This window comes from Ornithorhynchus anatinus, chromosome 11 (assembly GCF_004115215.2).
Source record: "Ornithorhynchus anatinus isolate Pmale09 chromosome 11, mOrnAna1.pri.v4, whole genome shotgun sequence".
NCBI classification, from domain to species: Eukaryota; Metazoa; Chordata; class Mammalia; order Monotremata; family Ornithorhynchidae; genus Ornithorhynchus; species Ornithorhynchus anatinus.
This window is the reverse complement of record NC_041738.1, coordinates 50,068,400-50,095,150: the sequence shown is the minus strand read 5'-3', so window position 1 is coordinate 50,095,150 and position 26,751 is coordinate 50,068,400. Positions and strand designations below refer to the sequence as shown.

At 52.9% G+C, this 26,751-nt stretch overlaps 1 protein-coding gene across 1 annotated transcript in view; it reads left to right on the top strand.

The window, feature by feature from the left end:
* LOC100076614 (c-Maf inducing protein) overlaps positions 1 to 25,701 on the top strand; it is a 235,603-nt gene extending 209,902 nt beyond the window's left edge. Inside the window, 14 exon segments of the mRNA XM_029074875.1 lie at positions 9,610 to 9,675; positions 10,641 to 10,667; positions 11,235 to 11,283; positions 13,136 to 13,243; positions 16,610 to 16,726; positions 18,811 to 18,861; positions 18,863 to 18,913; positions 18,915 to 18,953; positions 20,130 to 20,177; positions 22,809 to 22,955; positions 23,664 to 23,721; positions 23,724 to 23,768; positions 24,502 to 24,572; positions 25,501 to 25,701. Of these exon segments, the coding sequence (XP_028930708.1) occupies positions 9,610 to 9,675; positions 10,641 to 10,667; positions 11,235 to 11,283; positions 13,136 to 13,243; positions 16,610 to 16,726; positions 18,811 to 18,861; positions 18,863 to 18,913; positions 18,915 to 18,953; positions 20,130 to 20,177; positions 22,809 to 22,955; positions 23,664 to 23,721; positions 23,724 to 23,768; positions 24,502 to 24,572; positions 25,501 to 25,554 (931 nt within the window). The 3' untranslated portion in view covers positions 25,555 to 25,701.
* The last annotated feature ends 1,050 nt before the right edge of the window (positions 25,702 to 26,751 follow it).

The window sequence follows — 26,751 nt, the reverse complement described above, 5'->3', positions numbered from 1 at the left end:
CCACTCTTTCCACTTTGAGCGGTAGTCATATGAAGCCTACTGCAGTAATTCTGTGGTCTGCTTTGAGTTTCTCATTCCTGGAATATGACATTGCAACAATCCATCGATCAGTGGTATTTATTGAGCGCTTACTGCGGGCAGCAAACCGTATTAAACCCTTGGGAAAGTACAGTACAACAAAGTTGGCCGATACAGCCCCTGCCCACGAGGAGCTTAGAGCCTAGGGGACCTCATAGTTACCAAAGCGGTTTCTGCCGACTGCTTTGACCTACTGGGGGGGATATTCTCCTGCGTGCTCTTTTCTAATTCCAGCTAAGTTCTTGTCTCTCTGCAACATCACTTGAGTGCAGTGCAGGGCAGAGATTCCCAGCTGTCTTCGATGGGTGGTAAATCCTCAGTCCCGGGGAAGGCTTCAGTGATCTACTTAGACTGTGAACCCCATGTAGGCCGGGGACTGGGTCTGACCCGATTAACTTGTATCCGTCTCGGCACTTAGAACAGTGCTTGATGCATAGTAAGCACTTAAGAATAATAGCAATAATAATTTTTTAAAACGCTCAGCTGCAGGGGATTCAGGAGAGGGAGTGTGGACGGTTCCGTGCCGGCCATCACCGCTAATAAGGCGATTAAAGCACATTTCCTCTTCCTGGCGGAACGCCTCATACTTGCCCTCAGAAAAACCCTATGCCGCTAGGCGATTCAGGATCTCGGTGGCTTGGTCAGGGAAGAGTAAGCCAAGGTCTTTGGTCACGCTCGGGATGTTTGAACGGTCCTACCTAGGAATGTACTGTGCACCCCCAAAATGACAGCACAATAAGGAGGGGGGTATTCGTTAAGTGCTTACAACAGTCCTCTAGACTGTAAGCTCATTATGGGCCGGGAATTTGTCTCTTAATATTGTTACACCGTACTCTCCCAAGTGCTCTGCCTGAAGTAAACACTCAATAAATAGGATTGACTATGTGTCATAAGCACTGAGGTAGATATACAAGATAATCAGATAAGACAATCAGTCAAAAATCAATGGAATGTATCGAGCGCTTACTCTGTGTAGAATGCTCTACTGTCCCTGTGCCACCTGGGGCTCACAGAGAGGGATTTTAGCCCCATTGTGCAGGGGAGAAACTGAGGCCCAGTGAAGTGATTTGTTAAGGTCATAGAGTAGGCAAGCGGTGGACCCCAGGGCTAGAACCCAGTGATCCTGACTCCCAGTTCCAGACTCACATTGGACAGTGGGCACGAACAACTTGGTTGGAGATTATGGGGCCCAAAGTAGCCTTTTCAGTCACACACGTACTCACAGGCGGACTTTACCATCAGTAGCATCTTCTTTGAGGATGGACACCCACGCAACACAGACATCCTCAAAAAAAGGTCTCTTTTTTTTGCAGTTTGTAGAACTGACAACATATTCCGGTTCCCTTATAGTCAAAAGTCCCCAAAGGTGTCTTATGATTGTGCTGGAATTTCAAACCAACTACCCTGCTACCTGTCCCCTGAAGTCTGGGGGCGTCTGCAGGTGTCTGTGGGAGTGTAGAAACTGAATCTTCTTTTTTTACGCCCATGGTATTTGTTAAGTGCTTCCTGTGTTCCTGGCACTGTACTAAGCACTGGGGTAGATTCAAGGTAATCAGGTGGAACAGAGTCCCTGTCCCATATGAGGCTCCTAGTCTCAATCTCCATTTTACAGATGAGGGAACTGAGGCACAGAGAAGTTAAGCGAGCCTCCCAAGGTCACGCAGCAGACAACTGGCGGAGCCAGGATTAGAACCCAGGTCCTCTACTCGCTGGCCCATGCGCTTTCCACTAGGCCACGCTGCTTCCCTTCCTTTGATTGCAGGCACAGCAAACAACACGGTTGGCTAATCATGGCCCTCGAGGACATCGCGGTCTGTGGAGTCCATAGGGAAGTCCGAGTGTGTTCGCGTGCGGGTGCACACATGTGAGATTATGCATGAGGAGGAAGAGTGGGAGCCACCTCGCTGTTGGTGACAAAATCTCCCCCGTCGAAAGAGAAACTGGGCTCAGAAATCCGGTGTCTGTTAAGATACCGAAAGTGTGAACGGTGCCGTCACTCCTCCTTCGCCACTTCCAGCCGGATGCTAAAGGCCTGGCAGGGCTGGATCTTTTCCCCTAGCTCAGAAAGCTCCGACCGGTCCATCGGGGGCATTTATGTATTTATTTATTTGTTCACTGTATTTGTTAAGCGCTTACTATGTGTCAAACGCCGTTCCCAGCGCTGGAGAAGGGACAAATTAATTAGGCGGGACGCGGTCCCTGTTCCGCACGGGGCTCTGAGTGCCTGCTCTGAGGTTGGGAAGGTGTGGCTCCACTGAAGACTTCCGTCTTCAGAGCACCAGCGGTCAGCCATCTCAGTAATAATAATTGGGGGATTTCTTAAGTCCTTGCTAAGTTCTTGGTTAGATACAAGATAATCAGATACAACACAGTCTAAGATAAAGGGAGAACAGGTATTTAATCCTCGTTTGAGCTCACTGTGGTCAGGGGATGCGACTGTCCACTCTGTCGTAGCGTCCTCTCCCCACCGCTTAGTACAGTGCCCCGCACGTAGCAAGCATTCAGTAAATACCACGGATCGATCGATTTGACAGATGAGGAAACGCACAGAGAAGTTACGTGATTTGCCCGAGGTCACAGAACAGGCAAGCGGTGGAGCCTTTCCACAAGGTCACGCCGCTTCTCGGGACTCTAAACTTTCCGCTGCCTGTCTGATGCCCCCTCCTCCCCGCTCCATCCAGTATGTGGCCCCGCTTGCCGCCGCCGTGTCCCGACTCCGACGTCTTGTCCGGGAGAAAGAGGAATTCTTCTCCGACGCATTCCACGGGTTCAGTGCCGGAGAGCCGCTTTCTGCTGGAGGGACGTGGGAGCCGTGCAGAACGGACATCAGACAGTGGGAGTCAGAAAGACCTGGGTTCTAATTCCGGCTCCGTCACTTGTCCGCTGGGTGACCAAGTCACTTCGCTTCTCTGGGCCCCAGTTGCCTCATCTGTTAAATGGGGATGAAGACTGTGAGCCCTGGGTGGGACAGGGACTGTGTCCAAACCGATCAGCTTGTACCTAACCCGGCACTTAGTACCGCGCCTGGCACATGGGAAAAACAAATAGCAAATACCATAAAATAATAGGTTTACTGGTGTACTATACGGCTATCCCAAAAGAGTCTGTGTTTACTCTCTCCTTCTTCTTTCTCCCCTTAAGTGTCGGTCATCGGTGTCCTCTCCCCAGGATAGATTTAGATCGTAGACCGTAAACTCCTCTAGACTGTAAGCTCATTATGAGCGGGGACCGTGTCTGCTAATTCGGCTGTGAAATACTCCCCTACGTGCTTAGTACAGTGCTCTGCCCATAATAAGCGCTCAGTACATACCATTATTGATTCATCAGGCTGTGAACCCGTCAGTGGGCAGGGATCGTCTCTATCTGTTGCCGAATTGTACGTTCCAATCGCTTAGTACGGTGCTCTGCGCATAGTAAGCGCTCAATAAATATGAATGAATGAATGATTCTGAGTCCCTTAGGGGCCAGGGACCGTGTCTAATGTGTCTTAATTTTCTCCTGGGAACTTTTTCCCCACTCTTTCTATCATTCAGTCAATCCATTAATCAGTGGTATTTAGTGCGTTTGTACTGTGTGCAGAGCACTTTACTAGGCTCCGGGGAAGGTGCGATACTATAGATTTGGTAGACGCAGTCCCTGCCCGCTAGGAGCTTACAGCCTGTAGAGGGGAGAGAGACGTTGAAAGAAATTTTAGAAAGGGAAAATAGTAGAGTAGAAGGACACGGACGCAAGTGCTGTGGGGCTGGGGTGAGTATCGGTTGCGTAATGCGTGCGCGGCCACGTACGGTGTTTTGCACAGAATAAGTGCTTAATAAATATCACGACTGCTCCCGCTACCTTCATTAAACGCTTCTTCCTGTGAACCGGAAGAACTCCGGGATCTAATCCCAGCTCTGCAAATTGCTTGCTGCGTAATCTCGGGCAAGTCGGTGAACATCTCTGCGTCTCAGCCACCTCGCCTGTAAAATGGAGGTTAAAGCCACCTTGGTCAGACCTACTCTCCAAAATGCTTAGCCCGGTGTTCTGCGCATCGTAAGCATTCGATAAATACGAATCAACCAAAATGATTGGCTGATTGAGTGAGTGATAGAACCTCCTCCCTCCAATTCAGAGTGTGATGAGCCCCATGTGGGACGGGAACTGTGTCCCATCTGGTAAACTTGTATGTATCCTAGTACTTAGAACAGTGCTCAACACATAGTAAGCACTTAACAAATACCATTAAAACCCCCAAAAAGTCATCACTGATGCTCCCACGGTCTAAACTGTGGCATGCGGTTGACCGTGTCATTGCCTGGGAGCGGGTTCGCGTGACTATTTGATGGCTGCAGCCGTTGGTTCCTCTGGCCGAGCGTTGATCCGCCCAGACGGGCGCCGACACGCGTGACGTCCCCGTGGTGATGGCTGGGATGCCACCTGCCGGGTCCCGCTTGGGACGAGGCCTACGCCGCCTGTCCCTCCTGCCGTTTTGACCTCCCTTCCCCCGAAATCGCCGGTGAAAGTGGGTAAATGGAAGGCAGTGGAGCCTAGTGGAAAGAGCACGGGGCTAGAGTCGGGAGACCTGGGTCCCAATCCGGCTTGGCACTTGGCAGCTGTGTGACTTCGGGCGAGTCGCTTGACTTCTCTGGGCCTCAGTTTCCTCATTTGCAAAATGGGGATAAAATACCCCTCGTCCCTCCCTCTTAGACTGAGGCGAGCCCCTTGTGGGACATGGGACGGTATCTGATCTGCTTATATTGTGTCAACTCCGGCACTTAGTATAGTGTGTAGCACGTGTAACTGTTTAATAAATATTACAGTTATTATTATTGATTGAGGCCCAGATGTATTTAAGAGGCGTGCACTCTACAGAACATTTGGTTGTAATGATAATGATGATGATAATAGTACTTGTTTAGCACATAGTATGTGCCAAGTATTGCATTCATTCGTTCGTTCGTTCAATGCAGTGAATGCCGGGGTGGACACAGTGTAGTCGGGGCGTCCCACATCTCAGTCTAACTAGGAGGGAGTAGGATTTAATCCCCATTTTATAGATGAGGAAACTGAAGCCCATAGAAGGGAAGGGACTTACCCAGGGTCACTTAGCAGACGGCGGAGCCGGGATTCAAACCCCGGTCCTCTGACTCCCGGGCCCACGCTCTTTCCACGCTGGCCCTGCTGTCCGACCCATGAGCGAGTAGCTGCCCAGCATCTTTCAGCCCTTCAGAGATTCCCCAATTCCGATTTGGCTTGGGCAGTCATTTTACTGGTTGGTTGGGGGTTTTTTTTTTCCAATTAATTTTTATTTCTTCCTGAGGTTTTCAGTTTTCCATAAAGAACTAAATTATCGCCTGGGTTCAGAACATTTCTCTCCGATTAAAAACTAATAAAAAAAAAAAAAGGAACTCTAGAATGAAAGAATGAAACGCCAGCTAGCCCGAGGTAGTTGAACTTAATTCCATCTCTAAACGGCTTGAGTGTTGCCTCGGCCCTTCCCAAGCCTCCTTTCGTGCCTCCCACAATAAGGGCAGCAGCTGTGATGTTTCAGCTGCTCTTTTAAGACAGAAAAGACGTCGGTTATTCGAAGGGAGGCGACTCGATCTAGTGGGGAGAGGATGGGTCTGGGAGTCAAGAGACCGGGGTTCTCATCTCACCTCCGGACTGCTGCTGACCAGTCAGTTGGATTTTTTGAGTGCCTACTGTGCGCAGGGCTTGGCAGAGTACAGCCCGACAGTATCACAGACGGATTCCCCGTCCGCAGTGAGCTTACAGCTAGAGGAGACTGCTGACCTCCGGAGATCCCACATTCTTCATCTGTAAAATGGGATTCATGATATTTGGCCCTTTCCGCCTCACAGATGTGGTGGGGCTCGGTCAGTCGGTGGTATTTGTTGAGCACTTACTGTGTGCAGAACACTGTTCTAAGCGCTTGGGCGAGTACAGTACAACAGAGTTGGCAGATGTGTTCTCTGTTGTTAATAATAATATAATAATGATATATAATAGAATAATTACGTGAAGCTTTCGGGGGAAAAAAGCACTATAGCTGTTCCAGGGATTATCGATAAGAATAGAGACTCTTTTCGGATCGGTCAGCTTTGCTGCATCTATTGAGAAAGTAAGAGCCGCTCCAGGCCTCGTGGGAGGAGCAGCGGAGGCAGACCCTGCCGTGGGGAGGGCTGGTCGCCTCCGGCTCCCAAGCCTGGAAGGAGGTTTTGTTTTTAATGGTGTTTGTTAAGCGCTTACTGTGTGCCCGGCGCTGTACTGAGTGCTGGGGTAGATACGGGTTAATCAGGTTGGACCCAGTCCATGTCCCACAGTCTTAATCCCCATTTTACAGATGAGGTAGCTGAGACCCAGAGAAGAGAAGTGACTTATCCAAGGTCACGCAGGACACGTGGCGGAGCCAGGATTAGAATCCAGATCCTCTGACTCCCCCCCCCCCCAGGCCTGTTGCTGTCTCCTTAGGCCACGTTGCTTCTCAGTAGAGTCAGATTGTCCCTCCCAGATGGAGGCCTCCCGCCTCGCCTTCCTCAGACGTGCTCTCCTCCTGACCGGCTCACTCTGGCCGCTGCCCCCGATATGACTCTCACTGCAGCTTAGGCCACCCCCCCCCCCCCCGCCCCGTGGCTTAGTGGAAAGAACCCGGGCTTGAGAGTCAGAGGTCGTGGGTTCTAATCCCGGCTCCGCCACTTGTCAGCTTTAGTGACTCTGTGTAAGTCACTTCACTTCTCTGGGCCTCAGTCACCTCATCTGTAAAATGGGGATGAAGACTGTGAGTCCCACGTGGTACATCCCGATAACCCACCCCAGCGCTTAGAACAGCGCTTGGAACATAGTAAGCGCTTAACAGATACCATCATTATTATTGTCATTATTATTATCCGCGTCTCTCATCTCTCCTCCGTGATCGGATGGGCCTTGAGGCCCTGCTCTTTTTGGTCAAAATTCCAGGGGTTCCTGTGAGCCTTTCCCAATGCAGAACTCTGCGCTCATCAATGATCCGAAGGGCTAATTCACACCCCTCAAATGTATTTTGCTTCAAATACCCAGGCACAAAGAGCCTAAAGTGTTCTTTTTCCTGGACTACCCATAGCAATTCGAGAGTAGTTTAAGATGAGCAATTCAAGACAGAGGGCTTAAATAATTTGGATATTTTGCTAGTGTGGATCCAGTCGTCCCCGGGACTTAGATGGCTTCATGGAGAGCCCCCCCCGGGTTAGGGCTGAGGCCAGGGGCTGGGGGTTACCTACCCCCAAGGGCAAAGATCTGCCCCCGCTCCCCCTGGGGCAGCAAATGCTGCAGGAAGGAGTGTATCTTGAGCTCAGTGGAGGCTGGGGAAAAGAGGGATGGGCGGGTCACTGGACAGGTGTGTTTACACTTCCCCCTCCTCCTCCTCGTCCTCCTCCGGCTTGGAGGTGGGGTCGTCCATGCTCTGGTGGCCGAGAAGGGTCACGACATCCTTTCCACCCTGGAAAAATATAATAATAATGATAATTGTGGTATTTGTTAAGCGCTTACTGTGTTGTACGGGTTGTACAGCACAATTGGGTTGTACAGTTGGGTTGTACACAGTCCCTAGCCTACATCAGGCTCCCAGTCTCAGTCCCCAGTTTACAGATGAGGTAACTGAGGCACAGAGAAGTGAAGTGATCTGCCCAAGTTCACACAGCAGACAAGTGACGGAGCTGAGATTAGAACCCCTACCTTCTGACTCCCAGACCCAGTGTTCTGTTCACTATGTCATGTTGCTACTCCTGTGTGGCCCGAGAAGGGTATTCTGGACCCTGGAAGTTACGTTTACTTGGTTGTGTGCATGTGATTGTGTGCACCTGTTTGTGTTTTCACAGAGTACAGAAAGGATTGGGAAAATATTCCAGATCGCCCTAAGATTACCTCTAGACCAAAAGCTTGTTGTGGACAGGGAACATGTCTGCCAATTCTGTTGTACTCTCCCAAACTCCAAGTACAGTGCTCTGCACACAGTATCACTAAATACCATTATTTGATTGATCCTGAGGGGATTTGGAATCAATGTAGGAGTATTTCTTCATTTGTTCACTAGTTGTAGGGATGGGTTTCCCCAGTGAGCCCTTTCCTTTCCACGGACGGCGCTGCACTGATAGAAAAGTTCTGTTCCACAGGTGCTCTGTGTAGCCTTTTTTTTCCCCTAGGGTATTTGTTAAGCTCATAACTATGTGCCACAGAGGGCCCTGCATTGATAGAAAAGTTCTGTCCCACTCTCACCTTCCAGCTGCTCCTGGTCCCTCGCCCACTCTAAAATCCTCCACCAAATCACCGGGCTTGCTGAACGGAGGATTTCATAAATTTCTGATCCTGTCGTTTCCCCTCCTGCCCCCCATTTTTTGATCACTGTCAGCCTCCCCCTCCTGCTGGACTAAGATGAGCTTTTGGTTTCCCCTGAGTCCAAGCCGTGCATCCGTCCGGACCCGACCCCGGGGCGCCGACTGAAGCAGTTGTTCAGTCGGAAGAAGCCCGAGAGGGTCTAAAACCTTGAGGGAAGCCCCAGATGAGACAGAGGTCACCGATTCAGCCCAGTGAAGTCCCCCACCGAACCGGTACCATTGCCCGGGGTAAAGGTGTGGTAAAAACCCACACAAATCTCCCTCCCCTCCAGCTTCTGGCACCGTCACCTGCCCAGCCCCGTGGATCTGAACCCACATGCCCTTCCAAATATCAGGCCTGATACGTCAGCTTTTCATGAATCAGGCCCTGTAAAAATTCCCTCCAACGTGTTTGGGCCAAACACTAAAACAGTGTGGTAATCCTAAACACACCCCTGATGGTGGGTTTGTGAAGCGCTCTCAGAGCAACCAGGAAAGCCCCAGTTCGGTCAGTAAATCAATCAGTGGCATTTATTGAGCATTTACTGTGTGCGGAGCACTCTGCTAAGCACTTGGGAGAGTACAAAACAACAGAATTAGCAGATGGATTCCCTGCCCATAATGAGCTTGCGTCTAGATTACAGTTTACAAGTTCAGAGGTAGAGGCGATAATAAGTAGGAATAGAACTCCTCAATCGCTGATGTCTTCAACGTGACATGAGGAAGTTTATTGATGATGATGATAGTAGTAATAATGGTATTTTTAAGCATTTACTCTGTGCTAAACTCTGGAATGGATCAAGGCAGTCTGTTTGGACCACGTGGTGCTCATAATTTAAGAAGGAGGGAGAATCGGTATTGAATCCCTATTTTACAATTGAGAAAACTGACTAGCCCTAGTTAAGTGACTAGCCCAAGTGTCACGCGGCAGGCGAATGGTGGAGCCGGGAATTAGGACCCGGGTCCTCCGACTTGGAGGCCCGTGCTCTTTCCATTAGGCCATGCTGCTTCTCTGAGTCTCCTGGTCCAGCCGTGAATGTTGGAGTTTCTCCACAATGTCCACAATGTAATGGAGAAAGGAGAGTGTGGTGGTCAGCACCGTCTCCCGGAAGCGTAGAAATAGCTGCTTTCTTCAGCGTTCAGCTCAACACACGTGGATCCTGGTTGAACCATCTGCATTGAAACCATGATTTATCTTCCCTAGGTCAGACTACGATGACTGGAGACCTGCCCTCGCCAGCCTGCTTCAACCTATTCCATTCCCCAAGGAGTAAGTTCATACAGTGAAGTTTTGTGGTTTCTCTTTTTTTTTTCCTACCGATGATGAAATCTCCAGCATCTGTTGAATCGTCAGTAGGGGAAATCTTAATTTTCAGGAGGGCTAAGTAAGCTATACGGAATCGGAATACAGACAGGAAAACATCCCCTCTCTTCCCAGAGATGATTTTCTTACTGATGAAAGTGAGGTGGGAGACCGGTTTTAAAGAGCGGGCTATCTCTCGGACCCGTCGAAGGAATCGGGATTTAAGATGTGTAAATGACCTTTTCTTTCGTAGATTGGAGAAGCCACGTGGCTAACCAAGAGCAGCAGGGCTCCCTCAGAAACCTATTAATGAGCTCTCGTGTTTAGAAAATGCAAATCTCCGAGGGTGAACATTACAGCGTGTAATCGCACAATTTGCTGGATGATCATGCCCCCGGAGGCCCAGTGCCTTGGGACCAGAGAGCTGCAACTCTGGAGTGGCACGGGGCCTGTTTGGCTGAGTGGGGCGGGCCGACGTGAAGCAGTGACATCATCTGCTTCAGCCAGCCTTCCCGGAAGGCTCTGGGGAAGAGGCATGAAACAGGCCCGTGATGCAGCGAGCCTTACAGCACAGCCCTCGATTGGTGCCTTGATGTATGGCGGTAATGAGCTGCGATCCTTTCCTGATGGCAGAGCGATTAACCAACGCCCTTGGGCCTCCGAAAGAAAAGTCAAATGAGATACCTCGAATCTTGTTTACCAGGGTGATTTCTGGATGTGGGTTGTTCATGGGATCAGTCTTAGGGACCTGTTGGATTGGAGGATTTTCAACTGCTGGGGTTGAGTGGGATTAAAATGGTAGAATTGGAAATCAGAATAAAATAGTGGTTTGTTGGAGACTTTTTTCACCCTCAGGGAAGTTACCTTGGCATGGTGCTTTCTGAAAGGGTCCTAACCACCTGCTTGGTTTTTTTTTTTTTTTTTTTTTGTAGGGCTCTTGCGCATGAGAAGTTCACCAAGTAAGTGTTTCGAGAATCTCCCCTTTCAAATGCTACAAAGCATGTCTACTTCACTGGGTATTACTCTTTGCCAAGGGTTCCTCCATCCATTTATTGGTTGAGGGAGAAAGAGACGGAGGCTGGGAACGCCAGCCTGCCATAAACCAACATTCAGATGCACTCAGCCCAGCATCCTGACCTCTTCTGAGTGCTTAGTACAAGTGCTCTGCACTGAGCACTCAGTAAATACCTCTGATGGAATCCCCAAATCTGTATCCATTCCCTCATGCCTATATCACCTAGGGAAATCCCCAAGTTTCTTTTTTCCAGCCTCCCGCCAACAGTGGCATGATGGTCTGCCCCGTTCCCCACTGAACATGCCACCCTCCATCAATCAATCAGTGATATTTATTGAGCTCTTTCTGAATGCAGAACACTGGTACTAAGCACTTGGGAGAGTATGCTACAACACAAGTCCCCTCCCCACGAGGAGATCGTGGTCTCTAATCCCATGTCCCAGCCCGGGACCTGGGGGGTTGGGGGGCGCCGAGGGGGACGAAGGTGATGGAGTGTGATTTCGTCTTTCAGGGAACTGAAGTATGTGATTCAGAGATTTGCCGAAGATCCTCGCCAAGAGGTGAGCCTTTCCCTTTCAACCGTGGCCAGTAGATGAAACGATGATCTCGTATGGATCAAAATGCCCGTGTGGGAAGAGTTGGGATTCAGAGGTCTAACTGGCTCTGTTGCTCTGTGATCATCTAAATAGCCAAGAGGCATATAGGAAACAGACGATCCTGTTTCGGATAGCTTGATGCCTACTAAGTTATGGTATTTATTCAGCCCTCGCTGTAGGCCGGGAACCGCGGTGAGCGGTGGGGCAAAAACAAGACAGACAGTTCGGACACCGTCCCTGTCCCAAAAGGAGCTCGCAACCTCTAGATATAAATACCCACCCCACCCTGGCTGTCTGTGGTTAGCTTATGATGTCACTGTTTTTCAGTAACTATAACTACCCAGAACGGTTTTTCCTCTCACTGGACATTTCCCTAGTTTTCTCCACTTAGCGGAAGGCCCGGTCTAGGAATAAGTAGGGGCTGGCGCCTATCAGGAATCGAGAGACATGTGTTTGGGGCTTTGTTGGGTTTCGGTTTCATTAACTGAAGTTGGTCTTTGAGTTTCCACCAATAGAGAGAAACCAGTGACCGGAATGTGTGCAGAGCTGTTGTTTCCTGACTCTTGACCTCAGCAGATCCCCGGGGGCTAAAACCTGCTTTACTGTCATCTGCCGTTTCACCTTCAGAAGATATTTTGGTTTCCAATAAGTTGTCAGTCAGCCTCCCTGGGGTGGTTGGTTTGGGTGGGGAAGGGAAGATGGCAAGTGTAGACTCCGTTGAATTTTAACGGAAGTGAGGTAACAGGAGGAGTGATGATATTTACGAGGGGGTCCACCCGGCAGTAATAACAGGTGTTATTTCTACTGTGCTGTTTGTTAAGCGCTTGTTTTGTGCCGAACACTGTGATATGCACTGGGATAGAGACAAGGTATTAGATTGGACCCAGCTCATATACCACATGACCAGAACTAGGCTTATTTCTATGATCGTTTTTTAAAGAGATGAACATTATTAATCTCATGCTAGATTGAGATGGAGTCTTAATGCAAGGCATGAGACAGTGTAGCCTACTGGAAAAAGAGATCTGGCCTGCTGGATGCCGGGGTCTAGGTTGCACACGCTCAGGTCTTGTCAGAGCCTTGGGATATGCGAGGCTGGCAGTTCAATGGCTAAGGCAGCTCTGGGGGCCTCCGCCCCATTTACCCCGCGGTCTTGTCTTACGCCGTCGAGTCGTTTCCAGCCCATAGCGACACCACGGTCACATCTCTCCCAGAACGCCCCGCTCTCCACCTGCAGTCGTTCTGGTAGTGTATCCACAGAGTTTTCTTGGTAAAAATACAGAAACGGTTTACCGTTGCCGCCTTCCGGGCAATAAGCTCGAGTCTCCGCCCTCGAATCTCTCCTGTGCCGCTGCTGCAGCGGGCATCTGTTCACTCTTGCCCACGCTTCGAACAATTCCACCCCACCGCCTGGGCCCGGGACTCAGGGGACCTGGATCCTAAACGCAGCTCCCCCACTTAACTGCGGAGTGGCCCTGGGCAGTCACTTCTCTGGGCCTCAGTTTCCTCATCTGTCAAATAGGGATGAAAGGTCTTCCTCCCACTTCAGCAGAGAGCCCCGTGTGGACGAGGGCCTGTGTCTGACCTGATTAGCCGTATCTGCCTCGGCGTTCAGCACAGGGCGTGGCACCTAGGAAGTGCTTACTAAATACCACAACTACTATGAATTCCGTTCCTATTAAATGCTACCCCTAAGCACTCCCGTTAATCCCGTTACTAGTAAACATTCCCTATCACTCTGTTGCTGCCCATCGCTCTTACCACTGACCCCGCCGCCCGCCGCTGCCCCTTCAAGCGCCCTTCCTCTTCCCGGCAGGTCCACTCGTGCCTGCTGAGCGTGCGGGCTGGCAAGGACGGCTGGTTCCAGCTGTACAGTCCCGGTGGGGTGGCGTGCGACGACGACGGAGAGCTCTTTGCCAGCATGGTACGTGTCTGCAATAACGTGAGTTTATGTTCTTTTACCCTCCGTGGCCCGGGAGCTGCTAGGATTAACTTCCCCGATTCCGCCCCCACGATGCTCAGCGTGACCCTCCACAGCTCTCCTGGCGTCGTAGGTCGGGTCCAGCAAGAACAGATCTGGTGGCCGGCGGGGTCCCGGTCTCTGTGTCCCGGGAACACAGAAGACGGGCAGTCTGGGAACCGGGGAAGAATAGGAGACCCACCTTTGCCTCCGGGGGCCCTCCAGCCTTGAGAGATTTCCTGGGCTCTCGGGGGCCAGAGGCAGAACATCCATGAGTTCAGGATGGCCTGAGCAGAGGGGGACCGTAGCTCTAGAAGGACCGGACGGATGGAGCCTCGGAACTCGCAGGTAAAATGGCATTACCAAGTTTGGCAACTGCATACGTTTTAAGGAGACTCCTGCTCTGATTGGTCCGGCTGATGGTTTATCCCCCACTCCTCACCACTCCTGCACAACAAAGTGACTTGAGGGGATCCAGTTAGCCCCATTCTGTTCCAAAGGGATAAAGGAGGAGGAAGAAAGGAATGCCTTGGGTGAAAACCCACCCCATCCCCCCCAGCCCACCCCCATCTCCGAGCTTGGGAAGCTGAGCCGAGCTCTGTGAGTAGGGGATGCATCTCTTTGTTGTTGAATTCTACTCTCCCAAGCGCTTAGTACAGTGCTTTGCACAAAGTAAAGGCTCAGTAAATACAATTGAATGAATGAATGTGACCCAGTTGGGGTCTGCACCACGCGAGACCACTCACTGAATCCCAGAGGAGTCGTGGGGCATTCCAGGTTGAAATCGGTGCTGGTGCCGTTTGGCTGGGTCCCGGTCCCCTCCTGCTCTTCTTCCTCCTGGCCAGTGCTAGTTCTGATTAGGGATGACGGGGACATTTCAGGAGGATACTTTAGAGTGTCCCAACTCCCTCTGCCCAGTGACCAAGACCCAGTGATGGGGGTCCCCCGGCAGGGGAGCCCTGACAGTTTGAGGAGACCCTAGGGAAAAAGAGTGCTCCCTCAACCCGGGGACCACTGCCTTAGCCCCTCCTCCAGGGTCTCCAGCTGGATGACGAAGTATTCTTAGGGATCCTTGCAGAAGGCCTAGGAGGAAGCTGATGGAGAAAGAAGGCAGAGGCGAGGCTGGGACGTCGCATCACAGTGACCTCATTTCTCCCACAGTTTCCTTGCCCTAAAGGTAGTCCCTGCGTCTGTGTAGGGCAGCAGCAGGGTAGTTCTGTGTGGAGTGGTGGCTTGGGGAAACCAAGGGGCACCTGCGCCCGGCCCCTTCCTGCTCAGACAGGATGGCTTGCGGCCCGCGCTTGGAGAGGGCCGCCCGTCGTGGTGCCACCCTGCCGATCCCCAGTCCCCTCTCCGACCCCAAAACCCTTCACTCCATCTGGAGGCGGCGGCCTCGGACTCCGTCGACCACAGGCCCCCGGCCAGAGAGTCCTGCCGCCTCTCGGGCTCACCCTCCTGCCGTACATTTTTCTTCAGAGCGGATGTCGATAAATATTTAAAGGGCTGCCGGTGCCTCCTGAAAGAAGCTGCGGTTTTAAGTGCTTTTTAATGTGCCCGCTCCATCTTCCCTCCATCCCCGGCGGTTCGACAGCCAAACTGATGCGGGCTATGCAGCTTGGAAGCCGGTCCATTTCCTGCTGTTCTTTCGCTTCACGCATTAAATCCCTTTGCAGTGTCCCGGCCCTGCCCCTTTGCAACAGCTGGAGGTTCCTCTGCCAGTTACAGCTCAACGGGAGGAGCAAGGAACCAGAACTGGCAGCTCCCCGGGCCTAAAATGGCCCATCTTTCCCTGGGCATCTTTAAACAGAGAAGGGAAACAGAGAGTCTGGGATTCCGGTTCAAATTTGCCGTGGCACTGGTGGTGTCTCGGCTCTGGCCGCCGGTATATCGGTAGCTTGAGTTGGTTGGGGAGCTCAGGGAGGAAACTGTGATATTGTCCAAAACTGAAAGGGAAGACTCTTAATGTTCCCCATGGAATTCTGGGGAAATCCAGGACTCTCCCTACTTTCCTCCCATCTACTCTGTGTGTTGGGGCAGAATTCATTCATTCAATAGTATTTATTGAGCACTTACTGTGTGCGGAGCACTGTACTGAGTGCTTGGAATGTACAAATCGGCAACAGATAGAGACAGTCCCTGCCCTTTGACGGGCTCACGGTCTAGTCGGGGGAGACAGACAAGAACAATGGCAATAAATAGAGTCAAGGGGAAGAACATCTCGTAAAAGCAATAGCAAATAAATAGAATCAGGGTGATGTACATCCCATTAAACAAAATAAATAGGGTGATGAAGATATATACAGTTGAGCGGCCGAGTACAGTGCTGACGGGATGGGACGGGAGAAGGGGAGGAGCAGAGGGAGAAATGGGAGAAGAGGGTTTAGCTGCGGAGAGGTGAAGAGGGGGGTAGAGGAAGCAGAGGGAAAAAAGGGGAGCCGGTCACGAGTTTGAGTGGAGGATGGGGACTGGGAGGTGACAGGCTTCAAAGAGCTAATGAGCCCGAAGCCACCATTTTGGATCTTTTCAGCCCTGACCGGACACTCTCAGGTCTTGTCAGAACACTGGGATGAGCGAGTGTGGGAATTGGGCCGGGCCACAGCGGGGTTCTGCCGAGGTTGCCCAGCAGATGACTGCCAAGCCCCCTTCAGAAACATGAAGGAAGTTTCTTCCTGTTCCTGGAAAGCAGCGTGCGGATCCGGGTAGCCATTCTGGCCGCCCTCGCTGTGAGGGGTTTTCTCTTTGCCGGGGGCCAGGATCCCTGAAACATGCAAAGAAGCCATCACTGCCCCAGAATCCCTACCCAGGCCCAAGGAAAGCCCATACCTTCCGGGGGCACTCTAAGCGGGAAACTAGACTCATTGTGGCGGGGAACATGTCTCCCAACTCTGTTATATTGTATTCATTCATTCATACAATCGTATTTAATGAGCCCTTACTGTGTGCAGAGCACTGTACTAAGTGCTTGGAAAGTACAGTAAGCAGTAGAGACAATCCCTGCCCACAACGGGCTTACAGTCTAGAGACTGTACTCGCCCAAGTGCTTAGTACGATGCTCGGCACACAGTAAGCGCACAGTGAATATGACTGACTGATAGGAAACAGTCTCCACTTGGCTGTTAGGTTGAAATCATGTCTTGGGGTTCACACCCTGCTGTTCTGTCTTTTCCTCCTTGTTTTGGTTCATCGCTGGTCTAAAGGTAGGAAAGGGAGGATGGCCTGGACTCCCCTAAAGCTGCAGGGTGGGGCGTGAGGTGTAGCAGAGGGAAGACTCATGTATCTCTTGGCTCTCAGAAGCACTCACGCCTGCAGTCTCTCTGCCCCCTCCTACAGGTTCATATCCTGATGGGATCCTGCTACAAGACCAAAAAGTTCCTGCTTTCGTTGGCTGAGAACAAACTGGGCCCCTGCATGCTGCTGGCTCTGCGGGGGAATCAGACCATGGTGGAGGTAAGGCACCCCGACCATCACCACCTCGCTCTCTGGACAACTGTCACGGCAGGCGAGAGCGCGTGAAGCGGCTGCCCGGGAGACGGAGAGTGGTCCCCGTGGACCGCGCCTTGTTCAGCTGGCAGGGGCCCTAGGTACCGGAAAGGTGCCCTCGATGCTTTGGAGAGTGATGTTCCCCAGTCAGGCGGGCCATCCAATTGCCCCATCCCTTTGGGACGGAGATGTTCTGTCGTGGTTCTGGGCAGGGACCGCTACTGAAGGTGAGAGGAACACTCGGCAAAGTGGAGCAGGGAAGCGGGCAGAGTTGAGAGTTGCCCGGGTAACTGAGATGGCTTTCTCTCTCTGCCGGGAGGAAATTGCTGGAGGGAGATGCTGTCTCCTGCCCTTTGTCTCCCGGGGATTAGCCAAGGATGCTTCTAGAAAGAAAAAGGTGCCCCTTTCCTCTGCCCCTCTGCCTTCTCACCCCCCCCCCCCCCATCCCCAGCCCTGTCCCAAAACACGTGATTCTGTTAATAGGGTTGTCCTTAGCCATCCGGCCTGAGCCTTCTGCTTCACCGTTTCGCCACCGCCGTTCCCAACATCCTTCAGTTCCCAAGTGGGCTCCTTCATCCAGAAAGGTGTTGCTTCCCAGGTTAATGTAGGATGTTAGGTTGGTGTCCCAGATTTGAAAGCTGCTTACAAATGGGAATCTGTAGTTCTGAGTTGGGCCAAAGAGACTGTAAGGCTCATCGTGGGCAGGGAACGTGTCTACCGACTCTGCTGCATGTATGTCCCAGTGCTCTGCATACAGCAAGTGCTCAATAAATACAATTGAATGATTAATAGGGAGATGGGCTTAGGACAACAGCAGGAATAGGTGAAAATCCCCACCGGGAGGAAGTGGGGAGAGAAGGTTAAGAGTGTTGAGTAGAATGTTTATGAAGGAAGGTTCTTTTTCTCCAGTGATAATTTTTGAAATCATTAAATTGTGGTATTTGTTAAGTGATTATTCTGTGCCAAGCACTGTACTAAGTGCCGAGGTAAACGCAAAATAATGGGGCTCACAGTCCAGGAATCCCCATTTTGCAGATAAAAGAAATGAGGCACAGAGAAGTTAATTGACTGGCCCAAGATCACTGGCCCGACCAGAGAAGAGGCGAAGCCACGATTAGAACCCATGTCCTCTGAATCCAAGGCCCGGGCTCTTTCCACTAGTCTGCCACACTGCTTCCCTGCCTATAAACTCCTTATAAAATTAAAAGCTCCTCCTCCAGACTGTAAACTCCTCAAGGACGGGATCCGGTGTCTACCAACTCTATTGTATTCATCCAAGCACTTAGTCCAGTTCTCTGTACATAGTAAATGTGCAACAAATACCATTGATTACCATTTGATAGACCAATTACACGAAGCATATGAATGAAGTTAAATTGGAAGCCCTAAGGATGCTTTTTTGCACGTATGTTTTGAAAAAGGTTTCACTGTTTTCTACCCTCCTGCAGGTTTGTAAGTTAAGAAAAAGTGTGCCGAAAGGCATTCCCCTTGGAGTATGCGTCCGAGGGAGGTACTTGAAGGTGGGTGGTGGAGTCCCGGGAGGGAGGGAGGACTCAGCTCTGGTTGGGAAGGCAATCACCCCCATCTCGCCCTTTAATAAAGGGCCGGAGCTGCCTGCAAGGGAATGGATTAGCCTCTGTGAATGTAGGGCATACCGCTTTAGAATTAGCAAATTAAAGGAAGGGTCTCGGTATACCCCTACAATTAGCTGATCGGAGGGAGTGTCTCAGAGAGCGTGTACCTCCGCCTCCCCCACGGACCACTCCCCCAACTCCCGGAATTCCCAGAAGGAAGAGGTAGAGAGTGGGGTGAGGTGGGGACAGGCTTGGAATAAAGGTGGCCAGGAGCCCAGGCTCTCTCCCGAATGTAGTCGGGGAGCAGGGGAAGGTGACGTTGGCGATTTTCAAAGGAAGAATTTCTTGGTTAGGGAAAGAGCCAAGCCAGATTTTCAACATCAAAATCCTCGCAAAAGGCCGCAGCGTCCACTAGGGGTGAGGTAGATGAGCCCAGAACCCTTGCTAAATCCCCACCACTCTTGTTTTGCCGCTTAGATTCTCTGTTTGATGCTGGAATACAACATCATCGACAACAACGACACCCAAGCTACAGATCATCTCTACCCTGGAGAGCACAGATGTGGGGAAACGGATGTATGCAGCAGCTCTGTGACCGGCAGAGGGAGTTGAAAGAGCTGGTAAGCTTTCGGTGCAATCTGGATCAGGGCTCCTAACAATTGGGGGTCTCCCCGGGGAACCCACCAGCCCATTTCTGCCAGGGTGGGATATTTGGTTTTCCAGGAATCCGCTTCTGCTCGGTCGTGGAGCGGGAGAAGGTCCTGGAGTTTCAGCCATCTAGGCAGGTTTCCCGAGAAGGTCTGGAATCCCCACTCTTGACTCTATTTCATTACCAATTGTTCTTGTTCTCGTCTGTCCGTCTCCTCCGATTAGACCGTAAGCCCGTCGAAGGGCAGGGACCAGTCTCTATCTGTTGCCGACTTGTTCATTCCAAGCGCTTAGTACAGTACTCTGCACATAGTAAGCGCTCAATAATATCTATTGAAAGAATGAATGAATGAATGAAAAGTTGGGTCCCCTCCCCGGCCAGATTTCTCCCCGGAGCCTTCTTTCCTTCTAACCCCGAGGTGATTCCGTTGTATTGAGGCCGGCTGCGAACGTGCGTGGGTTAACCGATCAAGGAGTGCTGGCACCCCGCGTTCCGGAGAGCACCTGGAGTCACAGACCAGCCAAGGAACGTTTCTTGACTCAGGGGGGTTTGCCCCCAGAATTCCCCGACACTTTAATCTGAGTGGATCTCGGCAGGCAGCATTTGGGATTTCGGCAGCACGTTCCCGTGAAATCAGCGAAAAAAGAAAATCCCTCCCAGTCCTGGGCTCAGCCTGACCCCATCGCGTCAGAGGCCGACGATCAATCGGTAGTATCGATTGGAGCTCTGATCTAGATTTGTAACTCATTGAGGGCAGGAATCCGGTCTACTTTTTCTCTTGAATTCTCCCCAAGCACTTAGTACAGTGCTCTGCAGTCAGTAAAGCGCTCAATAAATACACTGATTAATCGACACAGCACGCTTTATGGAGAATGGTGAAATTAGTAGTCGTCATCCCTGCCCTCAAGGAATTTTACATCTAGCTGGGGAAATGGACACGAAAATAAATTACAAGCAGGAGGAAGTTATGGCTATTAAAGGATACGTGCACAAGTGCTCAGGGGATTGTGAATGCCCCAGTGCTTAGGGGAAGGACCAAGAGGGCAGCCAGGGAGAACCTCCTGAGAGGGAGGCTACCTCAGAGGGGGACAAGTTTGGGTGGGGAGCAAGGAGGGAAACGCCATCAACGGGTCTTTCTCTCTTTCAGCAACGGAAAGGGGGACCCACTCGATTAACACTGCCATCCAAGTCTACAGTAAGTTTGTGTCTCTTCCTATCCGGCCTCGGGGTGAGCGGGCGTGAGGTGTTTCTGACGTGGGGCAGCGAGGGTCCGTGACTGGGAAGGTGACCTTTCAGGTGCGATAGGGAAGGGCCACCGTCGGGCGGGTGGGGGAACGGGGGGGTGCAGGAGACCATAGCCCCTAAGGCAGGTTTGGTGAGGTATTTAGTGGCCCGAGTGAACGTCCGAGCCGTAGGTCTCACCCAGCAGCCCCAGTTCTGAACTCGAAGCTCTGCGGAGGACTATACCCCTCTCCTCTCTTCTCGTTGCTCATGTCGGGCCGGGGGAGTCTGTTGAAATAAGATTTTCAGTGGCTGTATCAGCCTGCCTGCTTTCTCCAGCTCTCCCTGTATTCCTTGGTTTTGTGACAGGGTTGGCTGTTGCCCTTCATGTAATAATAATTGTGGAATTTGTCATGCGCTCGTTACGTGCAGAAGACTGTACTATGTGCTGGGTAGAGACAAGATAATCAAGTCTCCGAATGGTGCTACAATCTAAGTAGGAGGGAGAACAGGTAGTGAATCCCCATTTTTGCAGATGAGGGAACTGAGGCATAGAGAAGCGACTTGTCCAAGGTCACACAGCAGAAAAGTGGAGGAGCTGGGTTTAGAATCCAGATCCTCTGATTCCTAGGCCCCTCGTGTTCCCCAACAAGCCATTTGCTTCTCCTGTGTCAGGATGTTGATTGTTGGGGCGTCACCCTGGGATGAGAATAACTGCACTGGAACCCACGTCCCCCTCCTCATGCCCCCCAGGACCTCGACGGGACTGGGGAAGGGCTGGCTTGAAAGGATTCCTCTCTCTGGGCTGCTTCTCCAGCCCTGACCCGCCATTCCAGACCCTCTGACTCCAGCAGGGGCCAGCCCCACAGCAGGAGGCTGCAGGGTGAGGACCCGTGGGCTCAGCTTCCTGCTCCAAAGTGCAAGAATTGGAGGACTACAGAAAATCAAGTCAGGTAGCGTGGCCTAGTGGAAATGAAAAAGGATTTCACATCAGCAAAAATCTTCAGGGGTCTTCTAATCTTTTGGGAGGGCTTTCCAGAAGAAGTGAAGCTGAGACGCATTCATTCATTCATTCACTCGTATTTACTGAGCGCTTACTGTGTGCAGAACACTGTATCGAGCGCTTGGAGAGTCAGTACAGCAATAAACGGACACATTACCTGCCCAAACGAAGCAGTGTGGCCTAGTAGAAAGAGCCCCGGCCTTGGAAGTCAGAGGCCTTGGGTTCTGCTACTTGCCTGTGATATGACCCTGGGGACAAGTCATTTCACTTCACTGGGCCTCGGTTTCCTTTTCTATAAAATGGGGGATTCAGTCCCTTCTCTCCTCATCCTTCATAGATTTTGAGCCCCATGTGGGACTCTCTGACCTGCTCATCTCGTGTCTTCCCCGGGGTTTTAGTACAGTGCTTAGCATGTAAATGCTTAACAGATACCCTACTTATTATGTATTATAAGAAGCACATATACTATGAGAAGCAGCTTGGCCTAGTTGAAGGACACTGACCTGGTAGTCAAAAGGACCTGGGTTCTAACCCCGACTCTGCCGCTTGCCTGTCGTGTGACCTTAGGCGAGTCACACGGGGCTTCTCTGGGCTTCGAATACCTCATCTGTAAAATGGGAATTAAGACTGGGACCCCCATGTGGATCATGGACTGTATCCAACCTGATTATCTTGTATCTACCCCAGCGCTTAGTACAGTACCTGGCACATAATAAGGGCTTAACAGATGCCATAAAAACAAAAAATTAAACTCAGGACAATTGAATCCTAAAGGGTGTCCAGAAATAAAATCCCTGAAAAAAATACCAAACCTTTAGGTCTGCTGAAAATACATCTCAGGGCTGCGGTATGTTACTTTCTCCCCACTCTGGATGTAGAAAACGGTGAATCCCCATCTTCCCCATCCCCGCCGGGGAAAAGGTGCGAATGGCCTGGGAACCTCTGGCCTCTCACTCAAGGGAGAATCCTTTTTGAGGAAGCACAGTGTTCCTCGTTCCCCAGTGCAACGTCTTCCGTGTTATTTCCCGGAGGCCCAACGGATGAGCTCTTCCTGGGCCAGCGGCCCAGTTCAGTGTGGAAAACAGAGAGCCTCCCGACGAGAGAACCCCAAAGCGCCCAGCTTCCAGCTCCCGGTCGGGCCCGGTCTTTCCGCCCGCCCGACCAAACTGGCCGGAGGGGCGAGCCGATGGGCGGTTTGGGTGGCCGCCGGTGCCGGGTCCTTCCCGCCGACCCATCGAGGCCGGGTGGGGCCCCGTGCCGCTCCAGGCTCAGTGCGCCTGGCCGAGCAGCAGGAGGTCGGCCCCCTGCAGGAGCCGGGGCCGCCGCTTCAACCCGGGCCGGGTTTTTGAGGGAAAGCCACCGGCCGGACCGGTGCTGTTGCAGCTTCCCCACCCTTGTAGACGCGCCCAACCCTAGATCAACTGGGGTCGGAGCAGGGAGAGGTAGGGACGTCCGATATTTAGGGGCCCCAGAACCTCCCCCCCGCAACCCAGCGAGGGGAGACCGGCCCGCCCACACTCCGTTTCCCTGTTGGGGCGCGGCTTCGGGGAGACTGGGAGCGATGAGCCCCCTTCCCCTGACCCATCCCACGTGTGCCCTCAGGATGCCGACCTGGCCCGCCTGCTCAGCTCCGGCTCTTTCGGAAACCTGGAGAACCTGAGCCTGGCCTTCACCAACGTGACCAGTGCCTGTGCCGAGCACCTCATCAAACTGCCTTCCCTCAAGCAGCTGAATCTGTGGTCCACCCAGGTAAGGGCCGCCCGACGGGCGTTGGGAGACTGGCCAGCGGGGCTTAGGAGGCTGGCCGGTAGAGGTTGGGAGGCCCCTCGAGCCCGGGACTGGCCCACCTCGGGGCCGTTTTTATGTCGCGTTTTCGTACCTGGAGACGCTGGGGGTCTCCCTCCCCATCCCTTGCCGCTCTTTGTTCCGGAACGGAGGTGGTCCAGGCCTACTGGGCAGGGATTGGAAGGCCCTGGATGAAGCACTGGATTCTCTCTGTCAGCCCTCCATTTTGGGGTGCCCAGCCCGCTCTGTCCAGGGATGTCCCTTCAACAACCAAGCTGTCCCCCCCACCCGCAGATCCACGGAGCCCAGCGTGGGTGTGGCCACCCTCCTCCCTCGTCCCCCGACGTCAGTCTCCCGTCGGGCAGGGGCAGGACGGTGAGGTGTGGAGGCTTGAGACTCCAGGCTGTGGGCCGTGGGCTAGCCCGTGCTCCCTGGAAGCCTGCAAGCAGCATACCCGGGAATGAAGGTGGGGTTCTAAGTCGGACCCGTTCTCTGCCTGCTCCCGACCCTAGACCCGCCTTGGCCTAGCCAGGTGGCCGCCTTACTGTGGGGACGCATCACCTGAACCCCCAGCCGGGGATTCTGTTCTAACAAGCCGTCTGTGGGAGATGAGGCCACAGAGCCTGCGTTTTGGTGGGGTCCGGGAGTCTGAATCAGATTTCTGCTCTGCAGTTTGGAGATGCTGGTTTGCGGCTGCTCTCCGAACACCTGACCATGCTGCAAGTCCTGAACTGTGCGAGACCCCGGTCACTGATGCCGGCCTGCTTGCCCTGAGCTGTGAGTGGGAGGGGTTCGGGGAGGGTCTCCTGGCCGTCGGCCAGCGAGCGGCTGGGCAGGGGAGGTTGAGGGGGTGGATTTGGGAAGGTTCTTCGGGGTCTCTACAGGGCTGTTTAGGTGTGGAAGGGCAGAAGATGGCTGCCTGCTGAGGAATTTAGGCCTCCACCCACCCTGCCTCCCCAGCCACCTCTCGCCTTCTCCGGGTCCCTTCCGCCGTGATTCGGGTCCGGCGTCCTCAGGGGACGGGGCCCTACTGGGCTTCCCAGCTCAAGTGCCAGCTGGGAAAAAAACCCACCACCCTTTGTGCCCCGGCTCTCCAATAGCCCTTGGGGACCTGGTGCCCCACAGTTAGGGAATCTGGCTCTGACACAGCAAGTTTAGGCCCCGAGTAGGCCCCTGGCTGAGACGGGAGAGGGATCGGGGAGCAACTGAAGGCCCAGATCTGGTCACGGGCACCCCAGAGGGGCCTGTCTTCTATCCTGGATCCTGCCTCCAGGCCCTCGCTAGCTAGCCACCTCCCTGGCGCCGGGCCGACCTTCGCTCAAAGATCCAGGCTCCTCCCACGCTCCTCCCACGTCCGTCCTGACTGGCGTGGGTAATTGGGGTGCTCGCTGGCTCCTGAAATCTCTTCCCCAGCAAGTCTAAGCAGCCCCCATCCATCCAACTTTCACCATAGCACCTCTGCCACTAGACTTCCTACTTACTAGTCTTTGCCCTGTCTGTCCTCTTACAGCAATGAAGAGCCTCTGTAGCTTAAACATGAACAGCACCAAACTCTCGGCGGACACCTACGAAGATCTTAAGGTATTGCCCGTTTCTCTTCCCTTGGTGCGTATGCACGAGGCCAAGTTCTGGGGAGAAGAGTCTAGAGGTGCAGGGCCCCCCCACGAGAGCCCCGAACAGACTTCTGTGGAGGCCGCTAGCCACCCCTTGGGATGGGGGTCCTGCAGGAGGACTTATTTCAGGAGCAGCTGAGGGCCACAGTACATAGTCTCCATCTGGCAACTGCGTGCCTGAGTGGAAAGAGCACGGGCCTGACAGGCGGGAGACCCACGTTCTGGTCCGGGCTCCGCCGCTTACCTGCTGTGTGATTTGGGCAGATCACCTAACATCTCTTTGCTTCAGTCTTCTCATCTTCCTTTAGACTGCTAGCCCGGTGTGAAGCAGGGACTGTGCCCAATTTATCTTGCATCTAGCCCGGTGCTTAGCACAGCGCTTGGCCCATAGTATAAGTGCTCAGTGACCCCAATAATAATGATAATAAGAAGAACAAGGATGCCCCTCAGTGGTTTTCTTAGCCCCTGATGCTCTTCCTCCGCTTGCACCAGTTCTGAGGAGGCGGTCCCCCGATGGCCAAGGGGGCCGGGATGACATCAGAGACGGCCCCCGGGCTGCGGGTTGCCGTTTCCATTAGGTCTCCTGTCCGCTTTCGATCAGGCCCCGGGGTCGGTCACAGCTGCAGAGCAGAGCCCCCGCCCCATCCCGCTGGCCGCCCCGGCCACACGCCGGGCCTTCCGGGACGGCCGAGGCAACCGAGCCGAGCCGCTAGACCGGGGATTCGTGGGTTGGAGTCAGGGTGGGCCGGTAGGGGCTGTCGGCCTGCCCCGGTGGGGAGGAGAGTCACCTGAGGCAGCCGCTCCCGCCGCCCCTGAAGGTCTTGGAGCCGGGCTCGGGCCGGGATTCCGGGCCGGCGGCCGGGTTTTCCAGAGACGATTATCGTTGTTTCCCACAGGCCAAGCTGCCCAACCTGAAAGAAGTAGACGTCCGCTACACCGAAGCATGGTGAATTCTCGCTTTCTATAGCTTGGGACAAAGAAGAAAAAGATTGGGGGAAAGCAAACTTTCAGCTAATTCCTTTAAAGCAGCGATCTGTGGGATGGCAGGATCTTGGAGTCGTGGATGTGAGAGGGAGGGGTAGTCTTTCTGGGGCCGAGGGTGGGGAGGGGGGTGGAGGGAGGGAGGGGGGTGGCATAAGCAGGCCCAGACCCTGCTGAATTCTTTTAGCTTCATAATTTTAAAATCGACCTAACGTAAAAAGACTTGTAGCAGCAAGAGGATTATCAAGAGGTGGGGGAGGGGAGCCCTTTGTGAATTTTCTTTGCCCGTGTGTTTACGCCGTGTGAGGGGAACAGATTGAGTCCCTTAATCTGTGGGGTTTGGTGGAGCTTCCTGGGACCATTCTGGGCTCAAAAGAGAACATAACACGCACATATACACACTCATAAACGTGCACCGTCCACTCCCGAGAGAAGACATTGCACCTCTCTCATGCGATCCTTGCAATTGTTATGCAAAGTAATTTTGTTGTACATAAGATTTACTTAATGCACCTATTTAAGAAATGGTTCACAAATAACAGGTCTGGGACCTGTCTTTTATTTATGAATTGTTGATTCTTTTCCCCTTTGGCGTAGAGTACTGTATAAACTAGTCTGCTGTCTTGTTATTATTTTTTAAAGGAAAATCCCTCCTTGAAACATTGCCCTTAAGCGATGGAAAATGTCCGATCTAGCTCTCGTTGCCGCCACATGTATGATTTCAAAACGCTTCGAGCAGCGTCCCCAGTTCTGAAGGCCCGAAAGGCGTGAAGGGAGTGGGGGCGGGAGAGGCGGTGGGGAAGGAGGAGGAGGAGGAGGAAGAGGAGGAGCGGGCGGTGGCATCGACGGCGGCGTCGGGACCGAGATCGTATTCTCCAAAGGCCCCCAAATCTCCGTCTGCGCCGTTTTCCGTGGGAGGGTCTGGGAGAGGGTGGGCTCCGTCCACCGAGACCGGCAGGCTTGGATCTCCCCCTCCCGGGGCCAGCGAGGCACCCAGTTCCCTCTCCCCCCCATCTCACCGGTCCTCCCAGGCCCATGTCCAAAATTTCAAGACTCCCGTCCTCCCGCGCCCCTCACGGCTTCTCCGTCACGCATGCCTGCTCCTCTGCATGGTCTCCTGGGCCGAGAGGGGCTCCGGCCTCCCGACCCGCTCGCTCTGCCCTCCC